At 48.5% G+C, this 15,543-nt stretch overlaps 1 protein-coding gene across 2 annotated transcripts in view; it reads right to left on the reverse strand.

Moving 5' to 3' along the window:
* The window catches only part of LIPA (lipase A, lysosomal acid type), a 45,209-nt gene that overhangs the window by 13,873 nt on the left and 15,793 nt on the right, over positions 1-15,543 (reverse strand). For both annotated transcript variants that reach the window (XM_047825795.1, XM_047825794.1), the window contains exons 4-5: positions 1,884-2,082; positions 677-786 (exon numbers count right to left, since the gene is read on the reverse strand). In XM_047825795.1, coding sequence (XP_047681751.1) covers positions 677-786; positions 1,884-2,082 — 309 coding nt within the window. The remainder of the gene's footprint in view (positions 1-676; positions 787-1,883; positions 2,083-15,543) is intronic.

The following is a 15,543-nucleotide window of genomic DNA, read 5'->3' on the forward strand; positions in this document are numbered from 1 at the left end:
TATTCAGAAATGAAGCATAACATGCCATCTTTGTAGTTAGTTTTATTCCACTTAACTTTTAAGACTCACTGTATTTTTGGGGTGCCTGGATGGCTCAGTTGATTAAGCATCTGGCTCTTGATTTCAGCTCAGGTCATGATCTCACAGTCGTGAGTTTGAGCCCTGCATCGAGCGTCCCTGCTTGAGATTCCCTCCCTCCCTCTCTCTCTCTCTCTCTCCCTCCCTCCCTCCCTCCCTCCCTCCCACTCTCTCTCAAAAATAAATATTTTTAAAAAAGAAAAAAAACTTAAAAAACTTAAAAAAAGTGTATTTTCTTGTTTTCTGTTTAAAAGTCTCTGCCCTTATAATATCTCTTGTTTTCTACCTTCTCACATCCCCATACTGCTGTAACCAGGAAAATATGCACCAGGCTGAGGCTTACTTTAATTCCTTCTGGGTCAAGGGAACCATACACCATGTGTATCCATTTACATGAAAGTCTGAATTTTCAGAGAACGTGAAATATTACCCCAAATTTCCTGCCCTTCCCCTATTCATCACTTCTGCTTGGCATTAAAGCAAAAAACAAACACCTCTGTTTGCACTAACATGATTTGTTACTATTTCCCTTTTAAGAACAGGCACAAACTCTGTAAGAAGACACTGTATCCACCACCAGGCTTTATGACATACGTACCTATTGTGGTGCCTTGAGAATGACCCACGTAAAACACTTGTTGTTGGCCAGTTTTATTCAGAATGAAGTTAATGGAAGCTGATAGGTCATAATTTGCCATCTCATCATAACTGTAATCCAGAAAAGGAACCCTTTCATTAAGACGCTGCACGCAAACATAACTGCACGCTAACAAGAAGGGTGAGGGGGGATGAATAACCATAAGCTGAGGGCAGCTGCGTAGAGCAGCACAGAACTGAGCACAGAAAACATCAACAGGATTGCGCGGGCCCCTTTCTAATTCTGCCTCCCTCCCAAAGGTCCTGTCCTCATTTTTTATGCCATAAGTTATGTTATACCCATTTTTGAACCTTTCTATAAATGAGATCAAATAGTAATGCTGTCACAGAGCCGTGGGATGTTCACTGTATAGATACACGGCACTTCATCTGTCCATTCGCGGCTGATGGGCATTTGGTAGTTTCTGGCTTTTCACTATTACCAGTGGCGGCCCAACAAGTATATTCCTTTGGTAAAATTTGTCATTCTTGCATTTCACGCGTGTAGGTAAGCTGTGGTGTCACAAACGGGACACAAGCCTGAAGGAGTCCAGAGCTCTGACTTTCCCTCATGCCAGGTAGCAGGACACAGCCCTGGACACGTTACAAGTGTGTGTGCCATTCGTCATCAGGAGATGGGTAAGCGGACTGTCACCACTGCCAGCAGCGTGCCAGGCTCTCTCCTCGCATCCTCTCCTTTGATCCCCCAATGGCCTCGGGAGATAGGCGGTTATTACCCCATTTTACAACAAGGAAACTGAGACACAGAAGGCTCACGCAGCATGCCCAGTGTCACGCGGGGATTAATAGGTACAGCCAGGATTGACAGAAAAAGGACACTTTCTGGAAATGGAAAAGCAGACATTCGGTGTGCATGTTTATGGGGGAAAGAAGACGTTTCCAGGACGCAATTTGCCCACCACCTCCCACAGGACCCGGAACGCCCAAATAACTAAAAGTCCATAGTTGAATCTAATTCTTAAATGTAATCGTTACTTATAATGTACTTCACTGTGATTTACCAAATTCCTCGTAAGGTTTAAAACCTTTCCCCAGGCATCCGTCTCCCCTCTCTGATAACCTCGAGCTACCCATCCACCAGCCTCCCCGAGTGTCTGTGGTAAGGGTACTAAGGAAGTAGGCCCCCGTCACCATCAATTCCAATCTACCTGAAAGCCCAGAATTCGTCCTGAGAAGGGGATAAAGTCTTGTGTCTCCGAGACCAGGTGTTTCCCCTGCTGTTCCCCATCCACACGTCAAAACCCGAGTCCGCCAGGAAGAAGCCCAGGCTGTTGTTGGGAAGGTTTGTGACCCAGTTACTGGAATCGGCCAGCAGGCCATGCTGCAGGAACACAACTGGCTTAGGACCTGAAAAACATACATGTTTAGGACTCAGCAGCACCCAGCCATAAGGCAGATGCAAGAACAGCGAGGCAGCAATGCACTCCAACGGAACATCAGTGAAAAGTATCTTTTTAAACAGTGCTGGCAAAGTAGCAGCAAAAATAGGCTACCTTGTGTATCTAATAACAAGACGTGTAGATTTGACCATAAAAAACTTTTTACCGTATTCTTAAGACTGTATGAAATGTTTCTATACTGTATTTGCTCCCATAATCGAATTTCTTACAATGTATCCTAACAAAATAAACCAAAAGACAGGAAAAGATTACATGTACGCAAATTTATAAATATACAGACACATATTCCTTTATTTACATATATATTTCTACTTTTATGTATACACATGCAAATAAATTTTCTACTCACCTATACCTGGGACGGTGATGCTGTGGAAAAACAAAGACTCGGGAGACAAAGAAACATAACCTCTGGCTGCTTGCATCATGTTAAGACCATTTAGTCACTCATTAAACAAGCATTTATTGAACACCGACTGTGTGCTGGCATTCTCGGCACTGGTGACACAGCAGAGAACAGAACCAGGAGGAAGATGGTTCACCCTCACGGAGCTGATGTCAGACTGACCACGAGTGTCAGAGACAGACGCACTTGGGCTCGAGTCTGTCCTCTCCAACCTCGAATGTGCCACTGGGTGCAAAAATATTTCAACATCCCTCCAACATCCCTTCAACCTGAATCATCACCTGCAGCAGGGAAATGTAACAGGCACTTTATAAAGAGCAATGACTGGGAGATACTGCGTGGAAAGTTCTTCACAAAGTGCTTCCCAGCACAGCGAGAGTTCAATAAACATTAACCCAGTCTGGGCCTCTGCTCCATCAATAACTGTTAATAGAAATAAATGAGGCAATTAAGTGTCTGGCATAGTGACAGACACATAGATCACAACGAACAAGTAAGAGCTCCTTTGGCCTTCTGCTCGTCCGTTATGAGAGTGAAACGTGGGGGTGCCTGGGTGACTCAGTGGGTTAAGCATCTGACATTGGCTCAGGTTATGATCTCACAGTACGTGAGTTCGAGCCCTGCTTCAGGCTCCACACTCTCTCTCCCTCTCTCTCTGCCCTTCACTCACTCGCACTCTCCCTCAAAAAAGAAATTTTTTTAATTGAGTAAAAAAAAAAGAAAGAAAGTGAAGTGCTAAGGGAAAGAGCTAACTGTTGAGACGTCAAATAATTGATTGCAATAATTAAACCATCACCAATGACAAGGACTGTGGCATCCCAGAAAAATTTATAACCCAGCCTTGAAGGGTGGAAAGAAAGCAAAGTACAAGACAATAACCTACGCTAGACCCATAGCCAGGCAGCAATGATGCAGGCAAATGAGAAGGAGTGTAAAACATCAAGGAAAAATGGGAAGTAAGATTCGTCCAAACAGATGGGAAGCGAACTGACAAATTTTTCTTCTGTTTATGTCCTAGTGCGGATTTGGTAACTAATTGCTTTTTAGATGGCTGTCCCAGAGCTCCTGGGTGGCTCAGACAGTAAAGCATCCCACTTCAGCACAGGTCATGATCTCACGACTCGTGGGTTGGAGCCCTGCGTCAGGCTCTGCGATGACAGCTCGGAGCCCGGAGCCTGCTGCAGATTCTGTGTCTCCCTCTCCCTCTGCCCCTCCCCCACTCATGCTCAGTCTCTGTCTCTGTCTCAAAGATAAACATTAAAAAAATTTTTTTAATTGAAGTGGCCGTCCGTCTGATGATGTAAGGTGGGCTGTATAGACAACTCCAGGAGGCACCGCCCAAATTCTCTACAGCATGAACAGTACCCCCGGAGCCATGCCAGATGGGTGCTGCTCCCCTTATGTGTAAAGACAGTGGGACAGCCATCTAGTGAAGGTCCAAAATGACTCCTATGACTTTCTAATCACACACAGTAGCCCTCTGAACTGCCAGGGCCACATCGGTGACCTTCTACCAGTGGGGAGACAAAACAGCGAAACAGATCAGGATTGGGGCAGCCTTATGAGTACTTCCTTGCCTGCGAATGTTCATTTTAGTGCTACGTGACCAACGCTAACTGACTGTGAAAGTGCTTCGGACAAGGCAGTGTGGTACGTACAGAATCTGTGGAACTGGCTCCCCGCCTTTGGTGAAGAAGATCAGAATCCAGTTGCGGAAATAAGAGTCGTCGTAAAAATAAAAAGTTCACATAAACCTCAGGGATGTGATAAGGATTACTGAGATCAACTCATCATTAAGTTGTAGCTGATGAAATGTGTTTTAAATGACACCCGCTCCTAAGCAGGCTGCCTTGCGGAGACGGTGACAAGAGGCGTCATCGCTCCGCGGTGACTGTGAGTCTCTGTGGGAGGGACCCCCAGGAGCCACACCAGGGTGGTCACTTCTCTCCCATCGAAGGTGCTTTGGGGCTGGGCTGTGAGGAGTAAGACTTTTTGGCCTTAAGCGAAGTCAGCAAGTCAGGCTGACGGAGGCAAGAGTCTGACAGCACATGGGCATGAGCCGGGCAGGACCACTGTGCTCCGAGAGGCAATTACACATAGCCATGGTCTGCCACTGGAGCGGTCTCCCCTGGGAACAGAGGGTCCGGCGGGGCCAGAAGCATGGCAGGTGGCCAAACTCCTGCTGTTTCCTCCAACCTGTGCCTCTTCAGACACCTGGTGGAAAACCTGTGTCTGCTTAGCTGACTCCTCAGGGCCCAGCACTGAGAAAGGCAGGAATGATCTAGATGGGAAGGCAGAGCTGGGGGGCGGGGGGTGGGGGAGCAGGGGCAGCCAGGACTGAGGCTGGAAGGGGTGGCAGGGGTCAGCCTGTGGGGACCAGGCAGGTTTTCTACACTGGGGAACATTTTTTTAATATTTTTATTTATTTTTGAGAGAGACATAGCTAACAGGGGAGGGGCAGAGAGAAGGGGAGAGAGAATCCCATGCAGGCTTTGAGCTGTCAGCACAGAGCTGGATGCAGGGCTCAGACCCACAAACTGTGAGCTTATATGACCTGAGCTTATATCAAGACCCGTACGTTTAACTGACTGAGCCAGCCAGGCACCCCTGGGGAACGTTTAAGTGGGAAGCGTTTAAAATCCCCCTGGGGCGCCTGGGTGGCTCAGTCGGTTAAGCGTCCGACTTCGGCTCAGGTCACGATCTCACTGTCCGTGGGTTCGAGACCCGCATCGGGCTCTGTGCTGACTGCTCAGAGCCTGGAGCCTGTTTCAGATTCTGTGTCTCCCTCTCTCTCTGACCCTCCCCTGTTCATGCTCTGTCTCTGTCTGTCTCAAAAATAAATAAATGTTTTTAAAAAAAATTTAAAAAATAATAATAATAAAATAAAATCCCCCTGAAGTCTCTGTGCATTGTATTTCCCTCCCTAACCTATAGGAGCTTTGGAGGAGAAATGTGGGAATGGCAGACTGAAGGCATACCAGAAAACTCTTTAAACACCACCGGTAAATAACTCCTGGATTCCCAGGGGCAACGAGAAGCCGCTAGCACTCTCTCAGGAGATGAGCTCGAAGCCAGAAAGGCCGACAGCCCGCTGAAGCATGTGCTCAGGCCCCACATCTTATATAAACCCTTCCTGGCACCTGTGATATTTCAGCCACTGTACCAGCTGTGGGGGACACAAAGGAGGGTAAGCCCCGCTCCCTGCCCCCAAGGGGCTCCAGTCCAGCCCAGGAGACAGTCCCACAGTTACCTTCTAGGCCAGTGTGAAAAAGCCCAATCAGCACCCAGGGAAGCCCACAGGAAAGAGAGTGACGTGGCCAGGGGCGGGAACGTGTTTGCCAGCTCCCGAGTGAGACACAGACTGCCCCACAGAGGGTTCTGGAGAAGAAAAGGGACCCTGGATTTGTAGAAGTGACACTGCCCCAGGCCGCAGCCAGACAGGACCATGGGGCACACACAGGTGGCTCCCTCAGGAGGCAGACACAAAGCAGGTGAAGGTCAATGCCCTGTCTGACCCAGACGTGAAGGGCTTTGTAGGGGGCACATCCCTCCAGGTTGGGCGGCCTTCCTGGTCTCATTCCAAAGCCCCTGCTTTTAACCACTACTCCAAAAAAATCCTTCATTAATAACTAAAGAGGTAGGGGAGAAGAGATGTGCTTGAAAGTATTCCCTTTCAGGGCGCCTGGGCGGCCCAGTCAGTTAAGCATCCGACTTCGGCTCAGGTCCTGATCTCCCAGTTCGTGAGTTCAAGCCCCACATCGGGCTCTGTGCTGACAGCTCAGAGCCTGGAACCTGCTTCAGATGCTGTGTCTCCCTGTCTCTCTGCCCCTGCCCTGCTCACATTCTGTCTCTGTCTCTCAAAAATAAATAAATTTTTTTTTAATTTTTTTTCAGTATTCCCTTTGTACCCAGCCCCTTCCAAGCAAGCCACGCACTATTTCCCCAAACTGAACGCATGCACATCAAAACTACCTGGAACATTTAAAAAACACACATATTTGTGGCCCAACTTCTGAGGTAGGGGATCCAGAACTCCAGGGACACAGCCTGGAAGTACTTATTTTCCACAAGCTCCCTCAGCTCTTCTCAGGAGCCCAACCACAGCTGGGTTCAAGGAGGAGTCATCCGAAGGGGAACGTGCCGCCCATCGCTCTACCAGGCCGGCCCAGCCTGGAGACAGGCCAGGTGTGCAGAGCCCTGCTTGACATCTGACGGGCTCCTGGAGGGAGTTCTAGGGCCTCCTTCCCAAGAATCATTAAGAGCAGACCTCCACTGATCCAAAGCAAGGGCTCCTGAGTGAATTTCTGTAGTCTAGTTCTGGTTGGAAGAGTTGGCCTCAAAACACGGCCAAAAGCAAGATGAGCAAATAACATCCGTGGGAAGCCGGAGTCACGACACTTATGGCCCCTGGAGAGAATAAGGAGGAGGCACCTATCTCCAGGCCTTTATTGCCAGGATCTTAAACGACAGAAGCTGGTGCACAGCTTACCTAAACAGAGCACTCTCCCCACTGTGGCTCTATCGGGGACATCGCCGCAGTGGGTAGAAACTCGGCCCTAAGCCACGTCAATCCTGTCTTTGCCACAGGCAAATTCATCGAGCCCTATAACCCCTGGTTTCCTCATGTGTAACAGGGGTAAGCATTGCAGGAGATCTCTTCTCTTGAGAATCCACAGGAGAACCTGGCCCGTCCCCAGCTGGCCCGTCCCCAAGATGCACTCGGAAGGGTGCACACCCCTTGCCACGGTCCAGGTCACCGTGCTCACATTTCAGGCACCCTGCTGAAGAGGAGTGGCCTCTGCAGGAGGGAACACAACAGCCCTCAGATCACAGACAGGAAAGAGAACCATCCCCCCCCCCCACACACACACACACACACCGGCCACAGCCACTCTGGTCCCCGAGCAACATGAAGCCAGAGACCTGGTGGTCCTGCCCACCACCCCGTCCCCAGCACCCAACGTGGAGTCTGGCTTGTGGTCCTCACTCGTGACAAATCTGATGAATAAATGCAATAACGAAGGAATAAACGAGGCAAAGAAAGAAAACCCACTACGTGCCCGCACGCACACCACGCCTTGATTAGTTTTCTACATGCCCAGGGTGGCACTGGGCCATTCACGTCACTCTTCTCACCTTACGGATGGGGGCTCTGGGGCCTAGAGAGAAGGAATGAGTGCCCCAGGACAGGACACACGATTAGTACGCGGTGGAACCAGGAACCAAGCTCAGGTCATGTGAGGGCAAAGTGTGCCTCACCTCCACGCAAACTGCCTTCTGCCCTCCCTGCCTCTGCTATCCTGGCTGCCCTTTGAAAGGCTTCGCACGGTGGCATCTCCACGCTCCAGTTCATGGAGCCTTACAGTTGGCCTGATGCTGGGCAAGTACGTAGCTGTAGTCCAAAATGCTCAACTAACAGAAGGAACAGAGGGGCCCAGAGAGACAAGTGCACAACAGAGGGCACCTGGCCAGAGACACTGACTCTGACCCCCAGATACGCTTCTCTCTATCGTGCTCTCCCTTAAGGACCTCCTGCACACAGCAAACACATCCTGAAATACACACCCTTCTCCTGTCCTTGTTCTCCGGAATGCATTGTGCGTGCGTCCATTCAGGCTGCTGTATCAATACCACAGACTGGATGGCTTGGTGAACACAGGAAACTCTAGCTCACGCTTCTGGAGGCTGCGAGGTCTGAGATCAAGGTGTTGGCAGACCTGGTGCCTTGTGAGGCACCTCCTGGTTCACAGATGGCTGTCTGTTCACTGTGTCCTGGCAGAAGGCAGACAAGGGAGCTCTGGGGTCTCCTTCTGATAAGGGCACTAATTCCATTCTGGAAGCCTCTGTCCTCAGGCCCGAGTCACCTCCCGAAGGCCCCACCTGCAGACACCACTACACAGGGGTTAGGACTCAACACCTGCATTCTGGGAGGACATGAACATTCGGGCTATAGCACCTTTCCCATCAGGGAGGACTGGATACAGAGGAAGCAGACATCAGAGACTACTGTCGAATCCAGAAGGATTTTTTTTTTTTTTCATTGAAAACAGAAGCCACAGCTCCACTGGTTCTGCCCAAGATGCCCCTAATTCTACCCACCACCGGAAGGCCTACACTCGTGTCTGCGGCTGTCTGCGCTCAGGAGTACGGAATCCCTCACCAGTGTGGCCCCGACTGTCGATGCTCTGCTCAACCCCGTCCCAGGAAGGCCCAGGCCCAGAGGAGCTCCTGGAGAGACTTGGCTGGAGTGATGATCGAATAACCAAGAGGAGCTTCAGCCTTACCGTCCTAAGTGCTGGGAAGGAAACACCCAGAGAGCAAAGAGAACATGCAGCAGGAGCTGGCCCAGGGTGAGCGGCCAGGGATGCTCCCTGAAGAACTGACACTGAGGATGACGACGGACAGCGGGTAAGATGGGTTAGCCGGGAGGACAACGGGGAGCACCGCAGGAGACAGAGGTTCTGGCAGCACACCCTAGTCCTTTCCACCCTGACTCTTGGCTCCAGCCCCACCCTGCACACAGGAGTCAGCGTGCAGCTGACACTGGCTTGTGTTTCTCCATTAGGTCAAGGGTCCGAACACAGCCCTGCACCTGATGCACCATCAGAGCCAAATGAACCTGGCCATGAGTTCAGCCAGCCAGTGCCATCAAGTCCGGCACCCAGGAATGACCCTGCGCCTGCTCCATGCCACCAGGAGGCAAGGAGCTGCATCTCGGCCCGACGGGACCTCTGGGGACATGTCAGAGCACAGCATTTATTCAAAAAGACAGCTCCTCTAGGAACTGCAGAGAAGGAAAGAATGGAAAATCCAGAAATGATCAGAATCCTAAAATAAGCAAAGGAAAACACAGGCCAGCGGCCTTTCTGTCCAAAGACCTACTTCCCAAGCCAGGTTGTGAATTTTCAATTATGACTTAAAAAGCTTAAGGGGCAAGCCCTGGAGTCTTTGCCAAGGTGAAGTTCAAAATGCTTGAAGACCATTACTCAGATCCCAGAACACCACTGCCCTCATTAGGCCAACAGATACCTATATATCATATACATGTATGCGTATGTGTGTATTTACGGATATACATGCATGTATATTGGACACAAATAACCCACTATTGTTGCTTCATTTGACAACTGATTTACTGAACAATTTATTTCCCAATTTGGCAAGAAGTCTGCCTTGTAGCCGTTGCTGTTTGATGTATTTTAGGCAAGACAATATGTATTTCCTTGTTTTAGTCAAATAAAATCAATATCATGGGAACAACTTGCTCAATGCTTATTACATAAGACTGCATCTTCTAGGTCAAATCGCACAGACTCTGGAGTCAGACTGGCTACGCCACTAGTTTTTGCCTTAAAGCCAACCTCTTTCCCTTTCTCCTTCCAGCTGGCTGTCTCACCCAGTAAAATGAGGGTGCTCATCTAGACGCAGGCTCCAGAACTCAAGGACTTTACTTTGGAATCCACCAGGCAGTATGTTACAAATGCAAACTCTCCAAATCTCTGGCTCAGAAAGGACTCTGAGATCCTTCTAGTGCTAACATCCCATGACTGTCGGAGATATGGCTGAGCACACGAAACCAGAATCACTTCCCTATTCAGGATGACTTTCAATTCCTTTTTGGAGTTAGCGCAAAGCAGGGGAAGTGCAACACTTGATGGAGAAGTTTGCTTAACACTGGGAAGCATCGTACACATGCTCACCAGGCCACTAAGAACTTTCTTTCTTTTTTGTTTTTGTTTTGGATTGTATGAGAGTTTTTTTTTTTTATATACATAATTTATTGTCAACTTAGCTCACATACAGTGTGTATAGTGTGCTCTTGGCTTTGGGAGTAGATTCCTGTGATTCATCACTACATAGAACACCCAGTGTTCATCCCAACAGGCGCCCTCCTCAGTGCCCATCACCCATTTTCCCCACCCCGCCCCCCGACCTCCCACACCCGTCAACCCTCAGTTTGTTCAAAACCCTCAGTCTGTTTCTAAATGTGTGTTCCAAGCTGACTAGTTAGTAGGAGTTTGACGACACAGGTAAATGTGTAAACAGGGTCATCTTAGTGGGTCCATCAACTCTCTACAAATGTATGTAGTATCTGTGTGTACACAGGGCTCTATTTTATGTCACTACACAGAAGGTGCATTGTCTTAGTCAAGAACCCCAATTCTGAAGACTGCCCTCATATAACCCTCACTCAGGCTGACCATGCAGGGAACACGGTGCCACCTACCGTGCTGAGGGATACAACGATGACAGAGACACGGCCCCTGCCTTCAAGGAGCGGCTGCAGGGAGCAAAGGGGCATGGGGTGGGGAGGGGAGGAAGAAGTACACAAATAAGTCAGTCCCAAAGCAGAATAAGAAAGGCACCTCAAGAAGGGTGTTAAAAAGGTGTCTGGGAGCTCAGAGGAAGTACGTCTCCTTCCTGCTCACGTAATCAAGGACACCCGCCACTTAGGCTGGGCCTGGAGCTGGGGGAAAGAATTATTTTTAAAAATAATTGGGACACCTGGGTGGCTCAGTTGGTTGGACGACTGACTTCAGCTCAGGTCATAATCTCACAGTTGGTGAGTTCAAGCCCCGCGTCAGGCTCTGTGCTGACAGCTCAGAGCCTGGAGCTGCTTCACATCCTGTGTCTCCCCCTCTCTCTACCCCTCCCCTGCTCACGCTCTGTGTCTGTCTCTCAATAATAAATAAACATTAAAAAAAATTAAATTAAATTAAATTAAATTAAAATATATAGAAATGAAGATGGCAGGCAGGTTGAGAACTATTCTAGAGGCTGTTTTCACCAGCTGAAGTCCAGGGTGAGCTCAGCAGAAAGGAAAATTATTCCCTTGGATGTCAGAGGGTCAGAAAGTAGTCTTAATTAATTAATACCACAGAGACATGACTTCAGTTACTCATAATTTGGCTAAGGTGCCAAGTTAAACCTGGGCAGCTAATAAGTGATAAATGTTCCTGATGCACCTGGGTGACTCAGTCAGTTAAGCCTCTGGCTCCTGACTTTGGCTCAGGTCATGATCTCACGGTTCATGAGACTGAGTTCCATGTAGGGCTCTGTGCTGACAGTGCAGAGCCTGCTTGGGATTCTCTTCTTCCCTCTGTCTCTCTCTCTGCCCCTCCTCCGCACATGTGCATATACTCTCTCTCTCTCTTAAAATAAATAAATCAACTTAAAAAAAATGATGGATGTTTTTCTTAGATAACGAATGAACCCAGATGGTGCTTAAGCAGTCCTCATAAACGTCCTGAAAGAGGTGTGCCACCCCATTCTAAGTAGACACTGACACCACAGACACCACAGTTCAGAACTGTAATCACTGATGTGCCAAATCACGAAGGTCTCTGCACATACCCGTGGGAAGCTTCCAATTTCCTCTGCTGTGTGAGCGGTACAGACAACAGAGAGACAGAATATCAAGGCAAGGTACATAGCTTCATTTATTAGGTCCCTGAAGACTGCTGAATGGCCGGTACCACACAACAACCCCTGGGTTCTTACCCTGCAAAACTACACAAGATGGACAAGCACAGCTAGCAGGAAGAGGAGCGGTGCGGCCAGGCCACGTGATCACACAGCCACCCCCCCCCCCGCCCCCAGCAAATCTGCAAGTGGGCCACTCCAACAGGACCCGAACACGCTGCCCATACAGCTCTCACTCAACTTGTGCAGCACCTCTGGACAGCACAAGATTGGAGAAAAACCACACTGAAAAGGGCAAGAGGGACGGTCTCACTTCATCCCCAATAAATGATGTTTTAATGTATCTTGCAACGCCCTGTAATTGGTACAGATGCCCTGCGTTATTTTTGTACGTATTAAAAGTATTAATTTCTTAAAAGATCAGCAGTTTTCATAGACCGGTTTTGAAATTCTTCCTTCCTCTAATACACGGGAAGCCTCAAAAATGAAAGCAGAGCCTCCCTCGGGTTCTGAGCTTCTCTCAGGCACCCAGCTGAATGGTCACGAGAGCATACGGAGCGTGGTGGCCTGGCCAAGAGAAGACAGGGATGGACTGAAGCCAGGTAACGTGGGCTCAGCCACCGGAGCACCGGACTCGAGAAGGATTCTGCATTTCCAGGGCAGGAGGACGATGGTCTTATGAATAGGGGAGGAGGTCAGGAGGGGGGTGGCCTGAATAAGAGGACAAGTTCCACGCTGGGTGGGAAGGGCTCTTAGGAATTCTTTTTTGTCTATTTGGCTTAAATGAGCCGAAGTAACACCACTGACAAGACTGCTCCTGAGGATGCCGAGGGGACAATGAGGAGTCCCTGCTCTGGACCACGGGTGTGCACACCGTCAGAGAAGGGTCTACGCAGCCCTCACTGACGCCTACAGAGGAAGAGGGTGCGGACCTAGCGGTGTGGCCACACTGAGAATGCTTTCCCTCTGTGTTCCCCATTCCAAAGTCCACGAGTACCCACCCACTGCTGCACACCATGCACCCCAGCCAAAAAAAAAAAAAAAAAAAAAGAGTGTGGACTATAACCCACGGAACCAGAGTGACAAAGAGGAACACTGGGACCATCACAGTCAATCAACTGTTCCTGCGGACGGAGATTGCAAGGCACACGGAGGCAGACGCCCACACGGACCTCACCGCTGACGGAGATCTCACGCTCAGCTGCCCTGACTCCTTCCTGCCACCGGGGAGCACCTCTAGGCTCCTGTTCGCTTCCTCACCTGGCAGGACACAGCCCCGCACCACAGTGCTGGTGCTCGCACATGTGGGTGGGGGCACCATCTGTTCTAACTGTGGCGTGAATTCCAGGGGTGGGCGACAGAGAAAACACAAGAAGCATTCCCCAAGCATGTTTTCACTGAGGTTCCCTGCATCTTTTAACGATGATTAACTTTTTTTTTTTTAATGCTTATTTATTTTTGAGAGACAGACAGACTGAGAGTTGGGGAGGGGCAGAGAGAGTGGGAGACACAGTATCCGAAACAGGATCCAGTCTCTGAGCTGTCAGCACAGAGCCCCATGCAGGGCTTGAACCCGTGAACCACAAGATGATGGCCTGAGCTGAAGTCAAGACACTCAACCAACTGAGCCACCCAGGTGTTCTAACAATGATTCACATTATTAATTACACTAGTTACCCAATCACTTTTAAGAGAGTAATGATCAGTACATATTCTTCTTTATATGGGACCTGAAATCACAGGGTTTACCAAAAAAGAAAAAAAAACAAAAAACAAAAAAAAACAGGGGAACTAAGATCATACGTTTGTTCCGGAATAAAATATACATTTTGTGTGTTTTGAGCAGAAAAAGAAATGTAAGCCCTCACTTCAGCTCACTACTCATTTTTGTAACGTACTTATAAGAAGGAAGCTTAATAGTATGAACATGAATCTATAAATCATAAAAACCTCAAGAATGAGAAAGGAGGGGCACCTAGGTGGCTCAGGTAGTTAAGCATCTTGACGTCATCTTGATTTATTGACTCTTGATTTCGGCTCAGGTCATGATCTCACAGTTCATGGAACTGAGCCCCGTGTCAGGATCTGCCCTGGCAACACAGAGTCTGCTTGAGATTCTCCCTCTTTCTCTCTCTCTGCCCCTCCCAGACTCTCTCTCAAAATAAATAAACATTTTAAAAAAAATGAGAAATGAAATTTCAAAAACAGCACTGGCTGTCTCAGCCACTTAAGTGTTATAAAATCCCTTATTATAGTTACAATCTGGGGGCAGGGGGAAATAGACCAGATTATATTAAGAAAAAAAACAAACAATGATACAAAGGTCATGTAACACAGGTTTTTAAGTTTGCTTTGAATAATTTGGGAAGGAATTGAGGCAAAAAGGCCCTTCTGCTCATATAAAATTGTAATTGAAGAACACTGAGTCATCAAATTACCTTAATCTCAACCTTAGTTGTCCAAGGAAAATCTTTTTAATTTTTTTTTTTTTTTAGCGTTTATTTTTGAGACAGAGAGAGACAGAGCATGAACGGGGGAGAAGCAGAGAGAGAGGGAGACACAGAATCTGAAACAGGCTCCACGCTCTGAGCTGTCAGCACAGAGCCCGACATGGGGCTCGAACTCACGGACCGTGAGATCGTGACCTGAGCCGAAGTCGGACGCTTAACCGACCGAGCCGCCCAGGCGCCCCCAAGGAAAATCTTTAGAAACAAAATGTTAAAGAATAAGGTACATCTGGAGGGATGATTGCATTGGGATCGATCTTCATTCTGACATATGTTTCACAATTTCAAATAGCCTGCCTAGAAAGAAATTCATTCATCTCTTGGAAGCGGCACTTTCGCTATGGGAAGATATAGACATACGTATCTCCAAAACTGTAAGAACTTTCACATCTTGCTAGTGAGAGTAATTACCGGAACAAGATTGCCTGAAAAGAGATTTAACAGTATCTATCAAAATCATAAATGTACAGGGGCGCCTGGGTGGCGCAGTCGGTTGAGCGTCCGACTTCAGCCGGGTCACGATCTCGCGGTCCGTGAGTTCGAGCCCCGCATCGGGCTCTGGGCTGATGGCTCGGAGCCTGGAGCCTGTTTCCGATTCTATGTCTCCCTCTCTCTCTGCCCCTCCCCCGTTCATGCTCTGTCTCTCTGTCCCAAAAATAAATAAACGTTGAAAAAAAAAATTAAAAAAAAAAAATCATAAATGTACATATCCTCTGACTCAAAAATTCTATCTCTGGAAATGTATCTTATAAACAAACTTGCACACGTACAAGGTTGTGTTAAGCAGCAGTATCTTCCTTCTACCAGAAGCACTAGAAATACCCCAAATGCCCATTACTAGGACACCTGTAAAATAAATCATGGAACAACTCTGCGGAACACCAAGTGTCTGTCAAGTATTCTCTTTTTTTAAGTTTATTTATTTATTTGGGGGGGGGGGGAGGGAGAGCATGAGCAAGGGAGGGCAGAGAGAGAGGGAAAGACAGAATCCCAAGCAGACTCCACACTGTCAGTGCAGAGCCAGACGCAGGGCTCAGACTCACGAACCATGGGATCATGACCTGAGCCGAAA

The sequence above is a fragment of the Prionailurus viverrinus genome, chromosome D2 (assembly GCF_022837055.1).
Source record: "Prionailurus viverrinus isolate Anna chromosome D2, UM_Priviv_1.0, whole genome shotgun sequence".
Taxonomy (NCBI): Eukaryota; Metazoa; Chordata; class Mammalia; order Carnivora; family Felidae; genus Prionailurus; species Prionailurus viverrinus.